At 43.1% G+C, this 20313-nt stretch overlaps 1 protein-coding gene across 4 annotated transcripts; it reads right to left on the bottom strand.

Moving 5' to 3' along the window:
* Window positions 1-929: 929 nt before the first annotated feature.
* Window positions 930-20313, bottom strand: FBXO22 (F-box protein 22). 4 transcript variants are annotated; one of them, XM_044980835.1, is made up of 8 exons: window positions 20063-20313; window positions 18598-18730; window positions 16085-16172; window positions 14527-14622; window positions 13137-13286; window positions 11430-11595; window positions 2287-2416; window positions 946-1067 (listed from the first exon to the last, which is right to left on the bottom strand). In XM_044980835.1, the coding sequence occupies exons 1-7, from the start codon at window positions 20266-20268 to the stop codon at window positions 2290-2292; spliced, it is 966 nt and encodes a 321-aa protein (XP_044836770.1). In that variant the 5' UTR covers window positions 20269-20313; the 3' UTR covers window positions 946-1067; window positions 2287-2289. The 4 variants fall into 4 exon arrangements, with proteins under 4 accessions (XP_044836769.1, XP_044836770.1, XP_044836771.1 ...); XM_044980836.1 differs by having other exon boundaries at window positions 947-1067; window positions 2318-2416; window positions 20063-20312; XM_044980834.1 differs by having other exon boundaries at window positions 930-2416.

Genomic DNA, 20313 nt, shown 5'->3' with positions numbered 1-20313 from the left:
GGGGGGGGGGGGAATGGGCCAAGCCCCCCCCCCGTCGGTTGGGGGTGGGGCAGCTACTGCACTGGTTGGTCCCAGGGCAGCCTCCGTAGTGATCGGGGGTGGGGGTGGGGGTGGTGTTGGTTGAACTGTCTGTGGGCAGCCAGGAAATCCTCGGGGAAGATTGTGTGTGTGTGTGTGTGTTGCACCTGCCCTGCCCCGACTGCTGCCCCCTTCCCTGGTCCAGGGACCTTCCCCCTCCCTGGCCTGTATCACACTGTCCCCGCCCCGGCTCCCTGCGGTCCCTGTGTTTGTGTGTTGGACAGTCACATCCAATCCCTTCACACTGCTCCCCTTTCCCCTCCCCTTAGTTCACAGCTCCAGAAAATCCCTTCAAACTGTCCCCCTTTTCCCCTCCCCTTATTTCATGGGGGGATGATGAGCTGAACGGCCAGTGGCAGCGAGGCTTTATACTTTGGGGGGGGGGGGTGTTTCTGCAGGGCTAGGCGGTGCTGGGGCAGGGGATGTTTCGGCGGGGCTGGGCAGCGCCGGGGGGGGGGGGGGAGGAGGGGAAGTGTGTTTCGGCAGGGCCAGGGGGGTTCGGCCTCAGTTGTTTTCTTTGGAGTAATATGGCCCTCGACGCTTCATGAATTGTGCAGGCCTGACATAAAGCCTGTACTTACACACATTCACTATCTCTGTGGCTATTCAGATTGGGCCAGATGGTGTGCAAACTTCTGCACATGTGTAAATTTACTCATCTGAGTAGTTCCAGTGACTAAAATATTTATGTCATCCCATTTAATTTTGGGGGGAAATTTTATTTTAAACGCTCTCTGACTTGGCCATTAATGCTTCATATTTGGAGGAGTTTGGAGATGTCTATTTCTGACACCTTTTTAGATAAATGAAGACTAAAAACCAGTTTATTGATTTAGAAATAGAAACTTCTGTCTCTTCCAAAAGTGGAGATAAAATATGATGAAAAAATGAAACAACGGTACATAAACAGAGTATTACCCTTTTTTTCTTGGCAGGATGTCAGTGAATTCCAAGATCCCATTTGATATACAGCAGAGCTTCATTTTTACCTGGAAAGTAAATAAGAAAATGAACATTTTTAATCACCCATTTTTCCAAAATTCATAGCTGAGGTTCAGTCTTACCAGGCACCTCTGCTGTACCTGAAAGTCAGACTGGGGTTTAATCATTTACAGGATCCTAGTATATTGCTCCCCGCAAAGAGGGCATGACTGACCAGGCCCAGAGTCTTCATCTGTTAAAATAAAGCTTATTTCAATATTAAGCTGGACCAAAAGGAATCTGCAGGCACAGAAAATGACCAAAAAAAGCAGATTTACTGTTCCTGCAGGTTTTAACTGAAATCCCCTTGAGATGATGCAATTGTGAAGATTTAGTATCATATGATTTGTGGTCTCTTATCTTCATCAGGTTATTCTTGCTTTCTTTCGAAGGTCTACTATAAGAACACAGCAGGGGTAATAAGAGGATTCCTTATTCCCCAATTAAGCCTTATGCCAGCTGGGCTTTTTGAGGAAAAACTAACCTAACATGAATACTCTATGCACTATACCTACATATAAGACCCAACACTATTTTTAATTTTTTTTTCAAATATATTGTAAAAACAAGTAGGAAGTTGCCATTGCACTTGGAAGGGCAGGAAAATGCACCTTAATATTTGAGTCCCTGATTCTGGAAAACATTCCTATTCAGGACAACACTTAAGCAGGTGCTGAAGTCCAACTGAAATCAATAGAATTTAAGCCAGGCTTAAGAACTGTCCTGAACAGGCATGGACTTTGCTTAAGTACTTTCCTTGAATGGAGGTTTGAATGCCCAAGGGAGAACATCAAAGTATTTTTTGTAATATAATGCATTTTGCAATAACTTTGAAAGTTTTGTATTTTTCCCATGCATCTTAAATTCTGGAGCCACATTTCCTCTGTTGAAGTGTATTGTGTCAAACTAGAATGTGTCAGTCAAATGGCATCCACATAGGGACACCAGGGCCAATCAGTTATGAAGTACCAAAATATGGGCCATCAGCTCTAAAAACAGGATAACTCATTTTAATGCTTTTTCCTGTGTGATTATATATATAAACAAACATTTATTTGGCTATGCATCATAATCAATTCATTTTTCCATTACCTTCTATGGTTTTATGTAATCCAATGGTATCCTCATCTGGAATATGGAGGCTATTCATTTTACAGTAGTGTAAAAACAAACATTTAAGAACATTCTGATCATATTCAACGTGTGTAGAAGCAGGATCATATTTACTTTCTATAAACCAGAAGTCGTAAACACCAACTTTTGGCCTGCAGATCTTGTGCCTTTGAAGTGTTCGCTTCTTCCTTTTTTCACCAAATTGATCTCCGCTCTGCTTTGTGTCAAGGACGAGACGACATGCCTGCAAGAGATGCACTGCAGTCAGCCCTGAACTCAGCAATTCTGAAATCACGTATAAATGTTTCTCAGGGAAGTCTCTGAAAAGTCTGAAGGCTGCCAAGGAAGCCTTTTTAAGTTCTTGCTCATTTCACTCTTTAAATGATTATTGTCCACCCTGAAATCTTCTGGTTTATTTTGTTTGGTGGCACATGTACAATTAACACAAAATTCCAAATTAATAACTGGGGAAGAGCATAGTAACACCTTTTGGTACATTCCATACTAAGTTTACACAAAACTCAAACACTGGTATTTATGATGTTTTGAACAGATTTTTTTTTCCTTCATTCAAAGCGTCCTGGTTGTTTTGGGAAAACTGCACAATAAAATGAATGAAACATTTTCCTTATCTAAATTTTCACTAAGTTAAATCATAGCACCAAGTAGCCAGAAATGACTGAATGTAACACAAGAGGAAGGCACCCAACTCCCCCTGAAAGGCCTCTTAACATCACATCCTCAAAGGGCAGAACAAACAGAATACCACAATTAACAGCCTTAACATCCAGTAGGATAAATTCAAGAGACCTATACTTGTTAATCTCCTGCTTTAAAAAGCCAACAGTGCAGAGTACAACTTGGTATGTTTGACATTACTGACATGAACTGTGACCGTATAGATCATTGTTGCAACCAAGGTCCTATAGTTGCACCAAATCTTGTACCAAGGAGGTCAAGAAAGTTGTCTATAGAAAGGTTGTAATTTGCTGGTTATGATTATGCTGTGTATGTGTATCTTTTTTTATCTGCAGTTATGAATATTTCTGTCTTATTACTTGGAATCACTTAAATCCTACTTTTTATATTTAATAAAATCACTTTTGCTTATTAATTGACCCTAAGTAATTAATACCTGGGGGAGCAAACAGCCATGCATATCTCTCTATCAGTGTTTTAGAGGACGAACAATTTATGAGTTTACCCTGTATAAGCTTTATACAGGGTAAAACGGATTTATTTGGGGTTTGGATCCCACTGGGAGCTCGGTGTCTGGGTGCTAGAGACAGGAGCACTTGCTAAGCCATTTCAGTTAAGGCTGCAGCTTTGGGGCGTGTGGTTCAGACCCTGGGTCTGTGTTGCAGCAGATTAGTGTATCTGCTACCACAAGGCAGGGTTCTGAAGGCCCAAACTGCCAGAGAAAACAGGCTCAGAGGTAGTCTCAGCACATCAGGTGACAGTCCCAAGGCGGTTTCTGTGATTGAACCCATCACAGTGGCCTGGTCGAACAGGATCTGTGCACAGCTGATTGCTTTGAGACACTGGTAGTGATTTAAGTGAGTTTTGAGTGTGGTGGCTGGAGAACAGAACAAAGTAAGTTACCAAGCAAAACAAAACATGCAAATCTAAGCTGATTACAGAAACTGATTACAGATGAAATCTCACCCCCAGAGATGTTCCAATAAGCTTCTTTCACAGACTGGACTCCTTCCTAGTCTGGGTCCAGCAATCACTCACACCCCCATAGTTAATGGTCCTTTGTTCCAGTTTTTTTCAGGCATCTCTTTGGGGTGGAGAGGCCATCTCTTAAGCCAGCTGAAGACAAAATGGAGGGGCTTCAAGGGCCTTTTCTATTCTCTCTCTTGCGAGCAGAAACCTTTTTGTTCTGTCCAAAATCACAGCAACAAGATGGAGTTTGTAGCCACCTGGACAAGTCACATGTCCATGAATGGTTCAGCTTTTTGCAGGCTGACGCCATTGTTTACATGTTAGTTGAACATTCCCAGGAAAGCTCAGATGTGGGTTGGCATCTCCCAAATTCCATTGTCAGTTAAGTGTTTCTTGATTGGGCACTTACTAAGAATAGTCTTTTCTCAAGAAGCTGACCAAATTCTTCACTGAGGCTACTTAGACTCAAACATATTGAGATACAAGTGCATAGCCAATATGCATAACTTCAAATACAAAAATGATGATGATGAGCAATCACTCTTTACTGATATGATCATCTTCCATAAGAGTTATGGGTCTTCAAATGGCTAATAAGGCCAGTCCCTGAACCACAAGTTCTATTAGAACGAGGGCAGATGTTTTCAGGCTCAGCAGGAGGCTGCTGACCATGAATGGAGAACAGTCTCTCCTTCCTCCTACGCCTCGTCCTCTTCAGCTTGTCGGCGAGCAAGTTCAAAATACAGGGGACCATCGTGTAGGACTTCACTCCATTTTAAGCAATCCTGGGCAAGTGTCAATGTCAATATTACACTTTTTTAGGTTGTCCTTCAGCAAGTCCTTATAACGCTTTCCCTTGTCCACCCACGTTATGGTGCCCTTTTTTCAGCTGAGAGAAGAGGACCCGTTTTGGCAGGCGATGGTCTGGCATCCGGACATGACCAGTCCAATGGAATTGCTGATGGATGATCATTGCCTCAATACTGGTGGTCTTTGCCTCTTCCAGAACACTAATATTGGTGCACCTGTCTTCCCATTTGATCTTCAGAATCTTATGAAGGTAGCATTGATGGTGTCTCTCAAGAACTTTCAAGTGATGTTTATAGGTTGTCCAAGTTTCGGACCCATACAACAATGTTGGGAGAATAACAGCTTGATAAACAAGAAGCTTGGTGTCTGTTCGAATGTTGTAATCTTCAAAAACCCTGTGCCGGAAACGAGAAAAAGCTACACTGGCACAGCTCAGGTGATGGTGAATTTCTGCATCAATATCTGCCTTGGATGAAAGATGACTTCCAAGATAGAGGAAATGATCGACATTCTTCAGTGCCACTCCACTGACTTTGATAAATGGGGCACGTAATCAGCGCCGGGTTTAGGAACTGTGGGGCCCGATTCGAATACCTGGAGGCGGGGGGGTCCTTCACTCGCTCCGGATCTTCTGTGGCACTGAAGGACCCCCCGCCGCCAAAATGCTGCCAAAGACCCGGAGTCAGTGAAGGAACTCCCGCCGCCAGAGACCCGGACCACCGCTGAGTGAGTAAAAAAATTAAAAAGGTGCCTAAGGCGCGGGGCCCAATTCCGGGGAATCGGCCTAAAGCCGGCCCTGCATGTAATACCTCATTTGGAGAGGGCTGATAGAGCACTTTAGTTTTCTTGATATTAAGAGTGAAACCAAGACATGCGTAAGCATCGGCAAACACATTCAAGATAGTTTGAAGATCCTTCTCAGAGTGGGCAAAGATTGTGTTGTCATCAGCATACTGAAGTTCCACAATAGATGTTGTGGAGATCTTACTCTTGGTTTTCAGCCTGCTAAGCCTGAACAGCTTTCCGTCCATTCTGTAAATGATTTCAACGCCAGCTGTAAACTTCCCAGCAAAGAATGATGGCAATAAAAACCGCAAACATGGTTGGAGCGATGATACATCCCTGTTTGACTCCTGTTTGTACTTTAAAAGGTTCACTCTAGGAGCCAGTGCTGCTCAGAACAATCGCTTTCATGTTATCATGAAGCAATTTTAGGACACTGATGTATTTATCAGGACATCCAATCTTAGAAAGTACAGTTGAGGGCACGGCGATTCACTGTATTAAAGGCTTTAGTTAGATCAATGCTCCAGGCAGCATCACTCTCGGGATCATGGAGACACGCAAGCCTCTCCATCACTACAAGGTGATCATCCATGGAGAGGACAAAAATGATACACGCATACAGACAACAATCATAACCAGCAAATTACAACCTCCTTTGTACAAGTTTTGGTGCAACTATAGGACCTTGGTTGCAACAATGATCTATATGGTCACAGTTTGTGTCAATTAATGTTACAGTATGAATTCTTCTAGTTTTAAAAAACCCGAACAAACAGCCAATACAAGAGCTCTGCCTAAAGCCCATTGATGTCAATGGAAAGACTCCCATTGAATCAACTAAATTTGAATCATGGCCACACATTATAAACTCCTCTATAATAATTTAAATCGCAGAGCAAATGAATACCAAATGCCTGCACTGAAACTCCAGATATCCTCTTCAGGAAAAAAAATCCGATCTGCTGCATTAAGTGTCTGATTAATGAAGAGAATAAAAGCTGCAAGTGCTCAGCAGCTCTTGTGATCTGAAATATGTGCCCTTTAAAAAGTTCTTATACAAGCTTTCCTTTGGCTATTGCTGAATTATACTGCTGCTGATTCAGCAAGAATTTCAGCATCATTGACTAGGGAGAGGTTTATAATTTTATACCATAAAGTTTTTGAAGAAACCTGTGACAAATGTCTGTGGGAGCACAAAGAAGAAGAGGGAAAAAAAAAAGTATAAATAGCTGAGGATGAAGAAATACAATATATACATCCAAAGTTAAGTATGCTCACAGCAAAGCAGTACAGTGTTGAGGCTTTACCAAGCGCAGGATGGAAGAAATGCAGAAAGCTGATGTTTTCTAAATGCCAAAGTAACATGGTAGAGAATTAAATGATCTGCTGACTCCTCCCTCAGGACAAAACAAGCTAGTCCTGATGTAACTGTGAGCATAAATTTCAGTGACAATTTTTACCTTGACATGCCATATTGCCAAAAATGTTCAAGGTGTGTACTATTGATAGTTATTTTCAACAGTTTCCAGAAAAGCAGGCAGTATGTCCTAGAACAAAAAAAGCATCCCTTTCCTACTAAAGATCAAATAACTATAATGAATCAGAATTTTCCTCCCATTTTAGAGCTTCCTGTGAGATTTCCCAATCTACCCTGATGCCAACATACAACATAAGGGATAGTTGCCTGATTTGGAATTTAGAGACAGCATGAAATACTACCAAAATATCTGTTATAATAAAGCTATACTGTGTTTTGTATAAAATTCTGAATGTATAAATTCAGTATCTAGTAAAGTTAATATTTTATCAATCCAGCTGTATTGCTCCGAGTGGGTAATAAAAGAAAAACTGCATTTAAAAACTTACGCCCAAAGAAGCCTGGGAAAAATTCTCTGTTCATTATAGTAAAAGTGAGCAAAATGCAACAACAAAGATCTTTTTGCAAAAACTAATTTATAAAAGAGACATGCTTGGCCCACATTTTAGGGTCAGTAAAAATGTCCAAAACTTTTAAGGAACTTGAGGCCAATGGAAATGTTTCCATTTTTATTTTTAAGCTTCTACGGGATGTTTTTTAATGAATAAGCAGCCCTTTGCAGCATCTGCAACCTCCACAATGCACCATTGTGCTTGTACTGGAGAATCTAAGAGCAAAGGCGACTGGTCCATTTTCATTGTCCAAGCTGAGAAATGCAAAAGTAAAACAGCAGACACAGTAAAGAGTATGTCAGATACTTAAAATTGTTTTAATCCAAGGTGTTCTTGAAGGGACTCAGTTTGTAACCTGATAGTGTCCCTTTAAATTGGCTTTTTTCTCTAAACATAGAAGACACTGTACCATTTACATATATTTTGTATTTTATTTAATGTACACTTCATGATTATTGCCCAAATATTCTCACTCATTTGACCTAATAAAGAGGTATTATTGCTTGTAGGCAGGGCCCAGTTCTGAATCTGGATGGAATGTACATATCTCTGTTGAGAGAAGACTCAGGTAAAGGTGGAACCGGACACATACACATCAGTAGTTTTTATGTATAATAGAGATCACATCAAAATACTGATGGTTCACTTCTCTATACTGTTGAGCGTTTTTGCTGGACTACACTGGCATTTGTGCATTCTTCTAGCCTTAGGAGAAAGAAAGAAGCTTCCTTCTGTTGTAAAATTTGAACGCATGTACATTTACCTGCAGTTCTGACTTTTGCACATTACACAAAATGCAAAGCGTCCCCATACCTACTGCATTAAACAGTATCCTGACTACATGATTTTACAACATTACAAAAGTGATTACTTTAGATTTTGGAAGGTGCTTTTATAGTATGTATGTACATCATTCCAGATTTTTCAGTTCTCTGGAATGGAAACAACCAACCAAGTAGCTCAGCTGGTGTATTTTAAAAACATATTTAAACTTGGTTTGCTTTAGTTGAACCAAGATGAATAAGAGTCATAACTGTAGTATAACCATGGAGTAGATCATCCTTTATGTCATTGCATTCTCTCAGTATGAAATTTCCAGTGACTATTCGATCACATCCTATTTCTCCATGTCCAAAAAAGCCAAATAGGGGAACATTAGGGAAAAACTTCCTAAATGCATCTGCTTCAAGATTCCTTTTAGTTTTATAATACTGGTATCCTCTGCCAACACATGCAAACATGAACCCAATGGTGTTGTGCTCAGGAATATTTGCTGCTTTGAGACGCTGCATTGCTGCTTCTACAGTCCGTTCATCAATTACATCCTGGTCTAACAAAACTGCAGCACTCTGTAGCTGGGGTCCACTGAAAGCCAATCCAACCAGACCATAGGAATCGCCAGCCTCAGTGTTACTGAAAGACAACATGCACAAAATTAGAAAAGATTCCAAAGGAACTGGTCTACATTTAAATAAAAAGGCTGCACTAGAACTTTATACAAACTGAACACCCAGTATAGACGACAATATTCTATAGAGATTTTTTCAGTCACCCACAAAAGCAACAAAGATGCTCCAATAAGTCAAGTCAAAGGCAGACACCTCCTATTCACAAGCCAATGGCAAACCTTTCCTATGCCTCAGCAATGGAAAGATGTCCTTCTTGGACATTTGGCATAAACCCACCTTTGAGCACCAATAGTGATTTGATCTGTGGGATCATCTAACTAGGTGCCAGGTTCAGTAGTTTGCAGGGACTCTATCTATTTAGTCCTTGAAATTATATAGGCCTGATACGCTCTGGACAAATTAGTACTCAGAATTCAAGTAACCAAACTGGGCAGCAGGAGGAAGGAGCTAGACAGTAAAAGCTCGTGATGGCTGTTGCTTCACCCTTTTTCTTAGTTACTAGGAAATGCTGTCAAGTATCAGAGGGGTAGCCGTGTTAGTCTGGTTCTGTAGAAGCAGCAAAGAATCCTGTGGCACCTTATAGACTAACAGACGTTTTGCAGCATGAGCTTTCGTGGGTGAATACCCACTTCTTCGGATGCAAGCAGTGGAAATTTCCAGGGGCAGGTGTATATATAAGCAAGCAAGAAGCAAGCTAGAGATAACGAGGTTAGATCAATCAGGGAGGATGAGGCCCTGTTCCAGCAGCTGAGGTGTGAAAACCAAGGGAGGAGAAACTGGTTCTGTAATTGCCAAGCCATTCACAGTCTTTGTTTAGTCCTGAGCTGATGGTGCTAAATTTGCAGATGAACTGGAGCTCAGCAGTTTCTCTTTGAAGTCTGGTCCTAAAGTTTTTTTGCTGTAGGATGGCCACCTTAAAATCTGCTATTGTGTGGCCAGGGAGGTTGAAGTGTTCTCCTACAGGTTTTTGTATATTGCCATTCCTAATGTCTGATTTGTGTCCATTTATCCTTTTCCTTAGAGACTGTCCAGTTTGGCCGATGTACATAGCAGAGGGGCATTGCTGGCATATGATGGCATATATTACATTGGTGGATGTGCAGGTGAATGAACCGGTGATGGTGTGGCTGATCTGGTTAGGAAATGCTGGCTTTTCTCTTAGCCATAATGGACATATACTGATGTCTGCCCGGGTTGAACCCTTCCCTTGGCAAACATACTATAGCACAGCATTCTCCGACTTGCAATACCTACGCACAATGGGGTTTAACGAGTACTTCAAATCAGAACATTGTCTGAGCATCCATTACTATAGCTACTAGGGCTGTCAATTGCAGTTAAAGCCTGCGATTAACTGAAAGTAAAATTAACACGTTAATCGCATACCTGTGGGTGGGGTGGGAAGCATCGGTGGCAGGAGCAGCCCTAGCCCGCAGCTCCCTGGATGGTGGGGAGGGGAATGGAGCCCAGCGCCTCAAACCTCAAGAGCGACTGAAGCCCCATACCCCCAGCTCTGATCCTATATTTGAAAATATAGAAAACTCCCCAAATATTTAAATGGTATTCTAATATTTTTAACAGTTCAATTAAAACTGTGATTAAGATTAATTTTTTTGATCCCTTGACAGACCCAGTAGCTACACATTGAAGCAGCATCTTATTGCTAGCCTCAGTCTCTACAATTTTTCAAAAGTTAGGAATCCCAGGTCACAGAATTTTCAGAAACCCAGGGGATTATCACTGACATCTCAACACCTGACAGGAAGAAATTAAGTACAATGGACCCCCGCTAGAACGTGGGTTTTTGGATCCATGCGCAGTCCCGCGTTAACGCAGGGACCGCATTACCATGGATTCCAATGAAGGTAATTACATTTGGGATTCATGCGCGCTCGCGCTATAACCAAATTCACACTATAAAGACACACGTTCTAGTGAGGGTCTGCTGTATTTGTTTCACATTACAATGGACAAAAATGGAAGTAATACACTTAAGGAATAATTTAACACACAAATTGGAAGACATGATAGGTGCCAGCCACACAAACACACACACACACCTCTGAAATGTAAAGCCTTTATAAACTGGCTGGCAAGACTGGCCTCCCTAAAAATGACCAAGCAATTACAATGTTACTATATAATGCATAATGAGAAAGAAAAGAGCACAAATGCTGAAGGTTAAAGCATTCAGAAGGCAGAATCGATTTCAAGCAAAGAAATGCCAAACTGGAATAAACTCTCACCAGCAGAGAATCTTCAAAGCAGGAAATGTCGTCTAATTCACCTGAAAGTTGCTCTCTAGAATCAAAGATTTAAAACTACTTTTTGTAACAGGCCACAAAGCAAAGCCATATGACAAAGTCTCCAGCTTTTCCTACTGGAGTACACAGCAGCAGCAGCCCTGTATCATTTTTCACTGTGATTTCAAGACTTTCCTTAATACTTCATTACTACTATGAAAAACAACACTGGTTAGAAAAAGGAAGTCCTTGGGTATTTCCTCTCCCTGCATAAAAATGACATCACTGTGCTTGGATGGTGCCTTTCAGAGATGTCTGACTCAGCCCTATTCACAGAGGTTTCATGTCCAGTTTGTACCCTGCTACGATTCCACAATGTTTCATCACAAATTAACTTGAAAGAGATACCCACTTCTCAGAGGTCAGTGACGTCAAGCTCTCCACATACCCCCCAGCCAAGATGATACTTTTTTCATTTAAAGGATTGATTATCTGATTAAGAAACCGATTAGCTCCCGGCTTCCAAGAATTGTAGACAAATAGAAGAACCACACGGAGCTCTGGATTATTTTTAAGACCTGGGAATACAAAACAAATAAAATATTTTTTTTTACCTTTAAGGCAGGGTCTCAGTCTCTGAAATCCAAGCATTTGAATTATTCTCATTATATTTATTGTACACCTACCCACAAACACTTTCGGTAATGCTGCCTAGCTCACTGCTGTCGCAGTAATCCTGTGCCCTCAAGTGGTGGGCTGGACAGTTTGCATTCACACACACACACACTCCCTATAGTGCTCAAAGGCTGGCTATGTTAGCAGGAGGACTGTACAAACCCCTTCTAGCTCTCATCGATATTTAGCATTTGGGGTGTTTCCAGTCACAGATGAGGTACCTATCAATTCGCAAAAGTGAGCAAGCTCATAAACACAAACTGGCCAAATTACAATTCACAAGCAAGACATTTTGCTGAGCACATAGTGTGTTGACTGTACATTACAGGTCTATCGCATCTTAGGCGGGGGTTCCGTTTCGCGATTATCGCGTAAAGCGAAAACCGAGTATAGTCAGAACCCCAAGCCCTTTAAATCCCACCTGCAGCTCCGGCCGGCGGGATGGGGGAGGGGCATTTAAAGGGCTCTGCCAGGCTTCCCTTCGCAGCGGGGAGCCCAGTGGAGCCCTTTAAATGCTCCCCCCAACCCCCCGTCCCGCCGCCGGAGCTGCGGGCGGGATTTAAAGGGCTCCGCCAAGCTCCACCAAGCTTCCCGCCCTGGTGGGGAGCCCGGAAGAGGCCTTTAAATCCCGCCCACAGCTCCAGCAGCGGGATGGGGTGGGGGCATTTAAAGGGCCCGCAGCTCCACAGTGGCTGGAGCCTCAGGCCCTTTAATTCGCCCCAGGGGCTACCCGCCACCTCTGCAGCTGGGAGCCCCCTGAGTGATTTAAAGGCCCTGGGACTCCCAGCCACAGCTGGTGCCCCAGGACCTTTAAATCTTGAGGCCACGCCCCCTCCGGGACTCCAGGCCTTTCAGCGTAAAGCTGAAATCGCGCATGTTAAATGCGCGTAAGTTGCGAGAGACCTGTACTTTATATTCCCCGGGGGATTCTTGCTCTCTTCTCCACACCGCTGCTCCTCACCATGGCATACAATTTGGGGACTACGGATGTTGAAGTATGAAAAAACCACCCCAAGCCCCAGTTTAAAAAAACCCAAACAATCTGAAATATTTCCAGTTGCACAGTCCTGATTATTGTGTGATGACTGTTCAATAATGCAGGAAGCTACCAAAAGAGAATGACTGTACCCAGGATTGCAACATCCCCACTCATGCACTGAGCTGGAACAACAGGACTGCTCAAATTTAACTGAAGAGATCCAAGATCACCTCTCAAGATTACACTTTGTACTTTAGTACCCTGCTGGGGGGACAAAGTTATCAATCACTGGCAGCCTTGCATTTATATGGCGGTCCATGCTTCCAGGGAACCTATGCCCACCCACCCAGCCAGGAGGCAACTTGAGTTTTGCAGTCACAAATACAACAACTCACTTCACACAGAGCCCCTACAAAACCGAGGCTACAGCACACAAAGTATTTGATATAAAATTAAATGACTTGCCTGCTTCAGTCAATTTGCTTTCATCAAAAACTTTAAAAAAGTGGAAGGTATGGATTTTCACACCATCAATTTTAGGGAACAATAAAGCAAAGCCAGCTTCACCGTCTTCGATTTCTTTAGGTCGATTGCTGCTTGAGCCCATTGGAGTAACTGATAAAGAAGTGAAACGTGAATATCTTGTTTATTTTGATAAAAATACTTTTGCCTACATAATGACATACATAAAGGGAAACTGAGTAAAAAAATAGGATGCAGGTGCTTTTGAAAATATTACCTATGGTCAAGTTGAAAGCTAGTCAAATTAAAAACAAAGTCTCATTTGGTACAGCTGACCCCTGTAAATTTCTGTAGGTTTACAACCACATGTTCATACTTTTAAAATGTGATGACTCATTCAAACTGGGGAAAATATATACAAAGAGTCAAATGCACAAGTAAACAAAAAATAAAGGAAAATTCCCTCAATTCTTTCAGTGATAGCCATTGCATGTCCCTTGTAACACAGAAAGTGAAAAAAAAAATGAAGTGCCATTTTTAAATCCATGGTGTTTCTTTAAATTTTGAACAAACAGATCCAGGGAAGTTTGGCCAAGTTATCTGGATCAATGAGTTTATTAGAGATAGACTCCTCAAATTTGGAAGATTTTCTTAACATACACCTAAGGGACTGGTTAGAAATATGACCTCAACCAAAAAATGTAATGTGTGCTTCATGCCATCCCCTGCCTAGGAGATATAGAGAGTACAGCCTATGACCTCTCTGCATAGTCACCTCTTATTTTGTAGCTGCAGTCATATCAAAGATTAAGAAATCTGAATACTGTACAACTCGCTTGGACACAAAGTATCACTTAGATCTTAAAATAATGAAAACACCATAATAATTGGGTGTGGAAGTTAATATGATCACAACTGGGATAGAGTTTATAGTGCTTTCCGAAATTTGTGTCTGAAATCCCAGAAATCATGTCAGAGTTGGTCAAGTCTGCTATACCATTGACCTTTATATTTGACTGCTGAGCAGGTTTCTCCAGAAGAAATTCCATAATAGCCATCAGCTAATACTGAGGCCTTTGATCCTTGTTCAAATATCTAGCACATCCAATTTTTTCCAAAGTCAATCTTTTCTATGCAAACTGAAAAACGCGAGTTTAAGAATTTTCAAGTCACATCATATAACTAAGCAGCACTATCATGAATTCTTTAAACTGTGGTAGACATTGAGCAATTTGGAATTAGTAGACAGTGAGATACTAGTATGGTCTACATACAAATCTGTAGGACTGTGCCTCAATTTGAGAGCATTTGGGAGTCTAATGAATAGTAGTCTGAAAAAGTTAACCATTTGAACTATATCTTGAAATCAGGTTGTTATATCGCTTCCTCTTACCTACAATTCCAGGAGCGACCAGTCCCAAAACTTGGCATCGTTTTGGCAACAGCTTTTCTAGTGCAATTGCTGTTTCTTTACTATTTCTTTTCCTTGCTGTAACAAAAGAGGAAAAACTAAGGCACAGAAAGGTTAAAGGTTGCAAATTCATATGCAATAGAATTGACTTTGCATATCGATTAAAACAGTGCCTTACCATCAAACCAATGTGATCAAACAATGGCTCATTGGCCACCTCATTCAGCACATGACAAATCCTATACAGCTAATGTACGTTACAGAACTATAGTACACAGAATATGAAGAACTAAAGATCCTGAATAGGATGAGGTAAAAAATGAGTTCTAGTACACCCTGATGTATAATTATTATTAGGACTGTCAAGCGATTAAAAAAATTAATCGTGATTAATTGCACTGTTAAACAATAATAGAATATCATTTATTTAAATATTTTGGGGGTGTTTTCTACATTTTCAAATACAGTAACTTCACTTAACGTGGTCCCGGTTAATGATGTTACGTTGCTGATCAATTAGAGGACATGCTCGTTTAAAGTTGTGCAATGCTCCCTTATAAAATCATTTGGCAGCCACCTGCTTTGTCCACTGCTTGCAGAAAAAGCAGCCTGTTGGAGCTAGCTGGTGGGGGCTTGGAACCAGGGTGGGCTGCAGCTTCCCCCCACCCCCTCCAATCAGTTCCCCGCTCCCTTAAGTTCCCTGTGCAGCAGCCGCCCAGCAGGCTATCAATTGCCAGGCAGTTCAGGTGTCCCTCCCCGCACTGCCGTGTGTTGCTCCTAGCCTCTGCATTGGAGCTGCTCCTGGGACCCTCCTGCTTGCTGTGTGAGGGGGAGAGGTGTATGTGGGAAAGACGGGTGCTAATGTCAGGGTGCGTCTCTCCCTGCTCCCCCGCTCCTTTACCCCATCTCCACAGAGCAGTGGCGGGGACATGACAGGGCTCAGGATGCAGGGAGCTTGCTGGCAGCAGCTGCTGTCTCAACTTAAAACGGCAATGTACTTAGAGTGGGGTCAGTGTACTTAAGGGGGCAATACACGTCTCTCTCTTTCTCACACACAGGGTGTATGTTTCTGTCTCTCTCTGCCATGCTGTCTCCCCTTCCTCCATTCGTGCTGCCTTGCAGAGTGTGAGGCTACATTAACAATGTGTTAACCTTTGAGGGCTCAGTCAAGTGCAAGTTCATCATTTAGAAGTAAGGCATTCCCTAGGAAATATCCCACCCTCTGACTTCACTGCTCTACACTCTCCAGCTGCCCAGCTCTGAAGGCAGCACAGAAGTAAGGGTGGCAATTCTGCAACCCTCCTACAATACCATATTTCACGGTCCACAACATGTTTTTTCATGGCTGTGAATTTGGTAGGGCCCTATATATAGAATTGCCTACATTTACATGGATCACATCTCTTGATGCAAACACAAGGTGACAATGCCCTCTTGACAATATCACATTACCAGATTGTTTTCCTTTAAGCATCCTACTCCATTACAGTTGTACATGACAAGGTTCTCTTAAAAAAGTATAGATAGGATTTATACATACCCCTCTTTTGTCTGTGACACTCTTCATATCCAATGAAAGTCTCTGCATCTGCTATGTAGAGCACTGTTCGTGGCAGCACATGCACATTCTGTAAAGTACAAAAAGATAAATGAAAAACACAGTATAAGAAAAGCAGACTCTACTACCTAACTGCAGGCTGCCACACCTTTGTCCCACAAAGAAAATCAAAATGAACTAGAGGCAAGAGGGGAGATTCCTGGAAGTCAGTGATAGGAAAGATCTGGCTATGACAAGCATGGGTACATCTCCTAGCGCCTTTTATCAAAGAACCTCAGTGCACTTTACTGACATTAATTCTGTAACTGGCCAAACAGTTGTCAGATGGGAACAACTTTGTCACTACTGATATAGACCACATTTGTGGCCCTAAAGGCAGAGCACTCCACATCCAGTTTGTAAATCCCTAGAGCCATCCAGTTACCACTTCAAGAGCTGATTTATATAAACAATAAATCTGTCCAACTGTAGTGATTTGAACACCTGTGTTTCTAGAGAAATATTCTATTTAAATATTCACTGATGTTTGGAACTAGAAATACTTTACTCTTTTGATATTCGGTGGTCCATGTTCTCTGAAGTTTGTATCAGTAGCAGTGAACGTCACCTGCTTCAGCTTCACTCATTTTAAAGTGTTGTAAACCATGCACTGATCATTCTCCAGTGTACATTTAAGTAAGGTGTTAGAACTTCTAAAATTTGTAGATGAAAAATGATAGCTTATATTCTCCAGAATGCTGAAAAAATGGGACCCCAGACTTGTCACAGATAACTTACTACCTACCACTGTTTCCTAGTCAGTACTGCTGTCTGCCTGGTTAGACAAAGTTGCTTAAAATTCTCTCAAATTAAGGATCAGTGTCAACATAAGAATATATTTTAAAACGAACTTTCCTTACTATGCTATCACGATCACCTTAAATTACTAAAACTCAAATGAAAATTTACAATCCAGTTTAAAAACTGGAATCCTGCCTATTACAGCCTGGCCCAGTCCCACTCTCTGAATAGTCCGGAGTGAGTGGACCTAACCCACTGGATCCAATGTGCGTCTAACCCCCTTGGGTCTCAGCAGTGACTAGTCAGAGTTTGTAGCTGTATGTCTCTCAGGCACACTCCCAAGAGCAGACCCCATGTCTGGCACTCTTCTTGGGTAGTGGGTCCCTGCATTCCAGCTGCCTGGACTTGGGAATCAGTGCCGCAGCCTTCCTGAATTCCCAATTGCTTAGACATGTTACCTCCAGAATTCATCTGGCTTGGGAGCTCTGGCTGCTAGCTAAACTATTCTGGGACAATGTGGCAGAGAAGCAAAGAACACAGGCTTAGCAAAGGAACTTCTGAACTATAGACATTTTTCTCTTAAAAAGCATTAGCGAGTTAAAGAACACAAAAACTAACAAAATCCTGACCACAGCCCCCCCACTCCAAGTCTGATCTCTCCCCTTCTGAGTGTCTTGGCTTTGGACAGTGTCCTTAGGCATGGCACCCCTTCCTGCCCTCTTTAGTTTGGTCTTTTTACCTGTGCCAGTGGACTGGCCCCCTTGCTTAGCGAAGCACCCCTCTTTTAAAACAGTCTCTGCTTCCTTTGGTCCACGTGCTTCAGCTGATGCAGTCCTTCCTCCCCCCAAATTTAAAGTCAATGGTCCTACCAATAGAACCCCGCCATCTTCCAGAGGGAAGAGTCATTCAGTGTTGATTGTGACAGCACTCAAGGGCAGCTTTCCCCCCTCCCACAGATGCTCTAATCCACACAAGAACTTGCAAGACAACATTAAGGTCACACTTCAAAATGAAGGTTACAATACAAAGCACAGCTCCTGAAATACAATGGGGATCACAAAACAAAACAAGTTCTAGGACTTCAATGGGTAAAGGGATCAAGACCCGAAAAAATGAATCGAAATATGTCTGATTTGTATGACCAAACCAAGCTTTATAATGTCTTTTTAGTGAAAGAGAGTCAGACAAATCATGAAACTGCATAATGTGATGCTTAAGGCCAAACGGCTGAACATTCCGTAACCATAAAACAGCTGCATAAGGACATAAGAACATGAGAGCGGTCATACTGGGTCAGACCAAAGGTCCATCTAGCCCAGTATCCTGTCTTTCAACAGTTGCCAATGCCAAGTGCTCCAGAGGAAATTAACAGAATAGGTAATCAAGTGGGTGACAGAGACTGGATCTGGATGATTACCTGTTCTGTTCATTCCCTCTGGGGCACTTGGCATTAGCCACTATCAAAGATAAGATACTGGGCTAGACGGACCTTTGGTCTGATGCAGTGTGGCCGCTCTTATGTTATATCCTTATACAGCTATGTATAGATATGAATTGAAACTTAAAATGTGCACTACAACAACAGTATGGAAGAACTGACTTTAGAAAAATGTATCACCACAGACTCACAAGTGTGCATGTGGATTATACCACAGTAGTTAGAAATTCATATTGGAATGGCCAATGTATGCATTTACCAGTAGTATTTTACCTACCTCAAGTTCTTCGGCTAATGCACGGACCAGTGAATGACTATCAGATGGACCAGGCTCAAGTGCAGAGACCCACGCTATGCTCTGCTGTGTTCTCAGTAATCTACGGGCACATTCTCTCCATAACCGGCAAACACTAAAATACAAAAATTTACTACAATATACAAAAAAGAATTTTAGCAGCTGTCATTTGACCTTCATTTTTTTTTTTAATTTTGGACTTGGAAGTATCCATCCCACATTCTTATGAAGCAGCAAAGAATCCTGTGGCACCTTATAGACTAACAGACGTTTTGCAGCATGAGCTTTCGTGGGTGAATACCCACTTCTTCTTCTTGCATCCGAAGAAGTGGGTATTCACCCACGAAAGCTCATGCTGCAAAACGTCTGTTAGTCTATAAGGTGCCACAGGATTCTTTGCTGCTTCTACAGAACCAGACTAACACGGCTACCCCTCTGATACTTGACATTCTTATGAGAAACTCTTGCACTTAAAAAAAAAATCAAGTTTAAATCAAAGTGTAAATTGTTGATTGGTTTTCTAACATCTATTAAAGAACAAACTGAATGCACTATTTGTATGGGTTTTGTTTTAAGATTTGTTTCTGAATTTCAAAAAATGCCAGCAATTTTGATAATGAATTGCCTTGTTCAGTACCAGTCACAATAAATGAAGCAAATAATGTGTCAGGGACAGCTGGTCAAAAGAGCATACTGAACAATTCATTCCCAGCTCCTCTCTACAGCACAAATATATAAATCAGCAAAACAAAACGCTGTCAGAGTACAGAGAAGGCAACCTTGTTTTATGCTGCTAGGGCTCCTTTGATCTGAGGAGCTCAAAATACTTTGTCAACATTTACAAACGTGGCAAGCACTATCACGAGCTTCTCCCAGAGCTGGGCGGCTGCGTGTGACAGCAGCAGAGAACTAGATAAGCAACAACCCCGGTGTGGCGGCACCGCGGGCTCTGTCGCTGCTTGGCTGAGGTAAAGAGCGCGGTTTTAAGCCGTTCTGAGGGCGGGGCTGACTTCAAGAGGGGCTGGGTAACGCGGGCTGTTCCCGTAGCGCATCCCCTGCCCACCTCCCTGCAGAAGCAGCGAGGCCTGATCAGCGCCGAGTCCAGCCCTTGCTTCCTCTTTCACACTGTTCTCGGGACTGGAGCCTGTGCGCTGGCTTCACGTCACCCCGGCCCCGGGCCCAGCCGTTCCCCCGCCTGCGCGGGGAGTGACTCGCTCGCGTCACGGGCCCGGGCACGCGCGCCTAAGAGCGGATCGTGCTCTTGGATCCCAAACTGTCCTCGGGCTCCCCCTACGCACGGGGCGGGGAACAGCGAGGGCCCAGCCAGCTCCCAGGGCGACACCGGGGCTGTCTGAGGGAAGGAGCTGGGAGGCGCGGGTTCAGCCCGCGGGGACAGACCCCAGCTCCCCCGGTGCGGATCGAGGGGAAGCCCGGGGCCGGTCCTCACCAGGCCGCCCGCAGCAATGCCTTGGTGGGCAGGAAGCTCAGGATCCGCTCCACCACCTCAGCCAGGTTACTCAGCACGTAGGCCCCTTTGCCGTCCGACTCCATGGCAACCGCCACCCACGCCTCTGCTCCCGGCGCCTGCCTCGCGCACCAAGAAGCGGGCGGGGAGCCGGAAGCCCTGGCAGCGGCGCATTCCGAGTACGTCATCCGCACGGCGCCCACTTCCGGTCTCTGCCCCTAGAGCACGTGACC

Source organism: Mauremys mutica, chromosome 11 (genome assembly GCF_020497125.1).
Source record: "Mauremys mutica isolate MM-2020 ecotype Southern chromosome 11, ASM2049712v1, whole genome shotgun sequence".
Lineage (NCBI taxonomy): Eukaryota > Metazoa > Chordata > Testudines > Geoemydidae > Mauremys > Mauremys mutica.
This window is presented reverse-complemented; position numbering and strand designations above follow the sequence as displayed.

Excerpts from the sequence above, each read along its gene's own strand:
- FBXO22 (XM_044980833.1), bottom strand. The coding sequence starts at position 20,268 with ATGACGTACTCGGAATGCGCCGCTGCCAGGGCTTCCGGCTCCCCGCCC. Across the intron at positions 13,287-14,526 it reads GGTCGCTCCTGGAATTGTAG|TTACTCCAATGGGCTCAAGC; the intron begins GTAAGAGGAAGC and ends CTTCTTTATCAG. Across the intron at positions 8,779-11,429 it reads ACGTCACTGACCTCTGAGAA|TAACACTGAGGCTGGCGATT; the intron begins GTGGGTATCTCT and ends GTTGTCTTTCAG.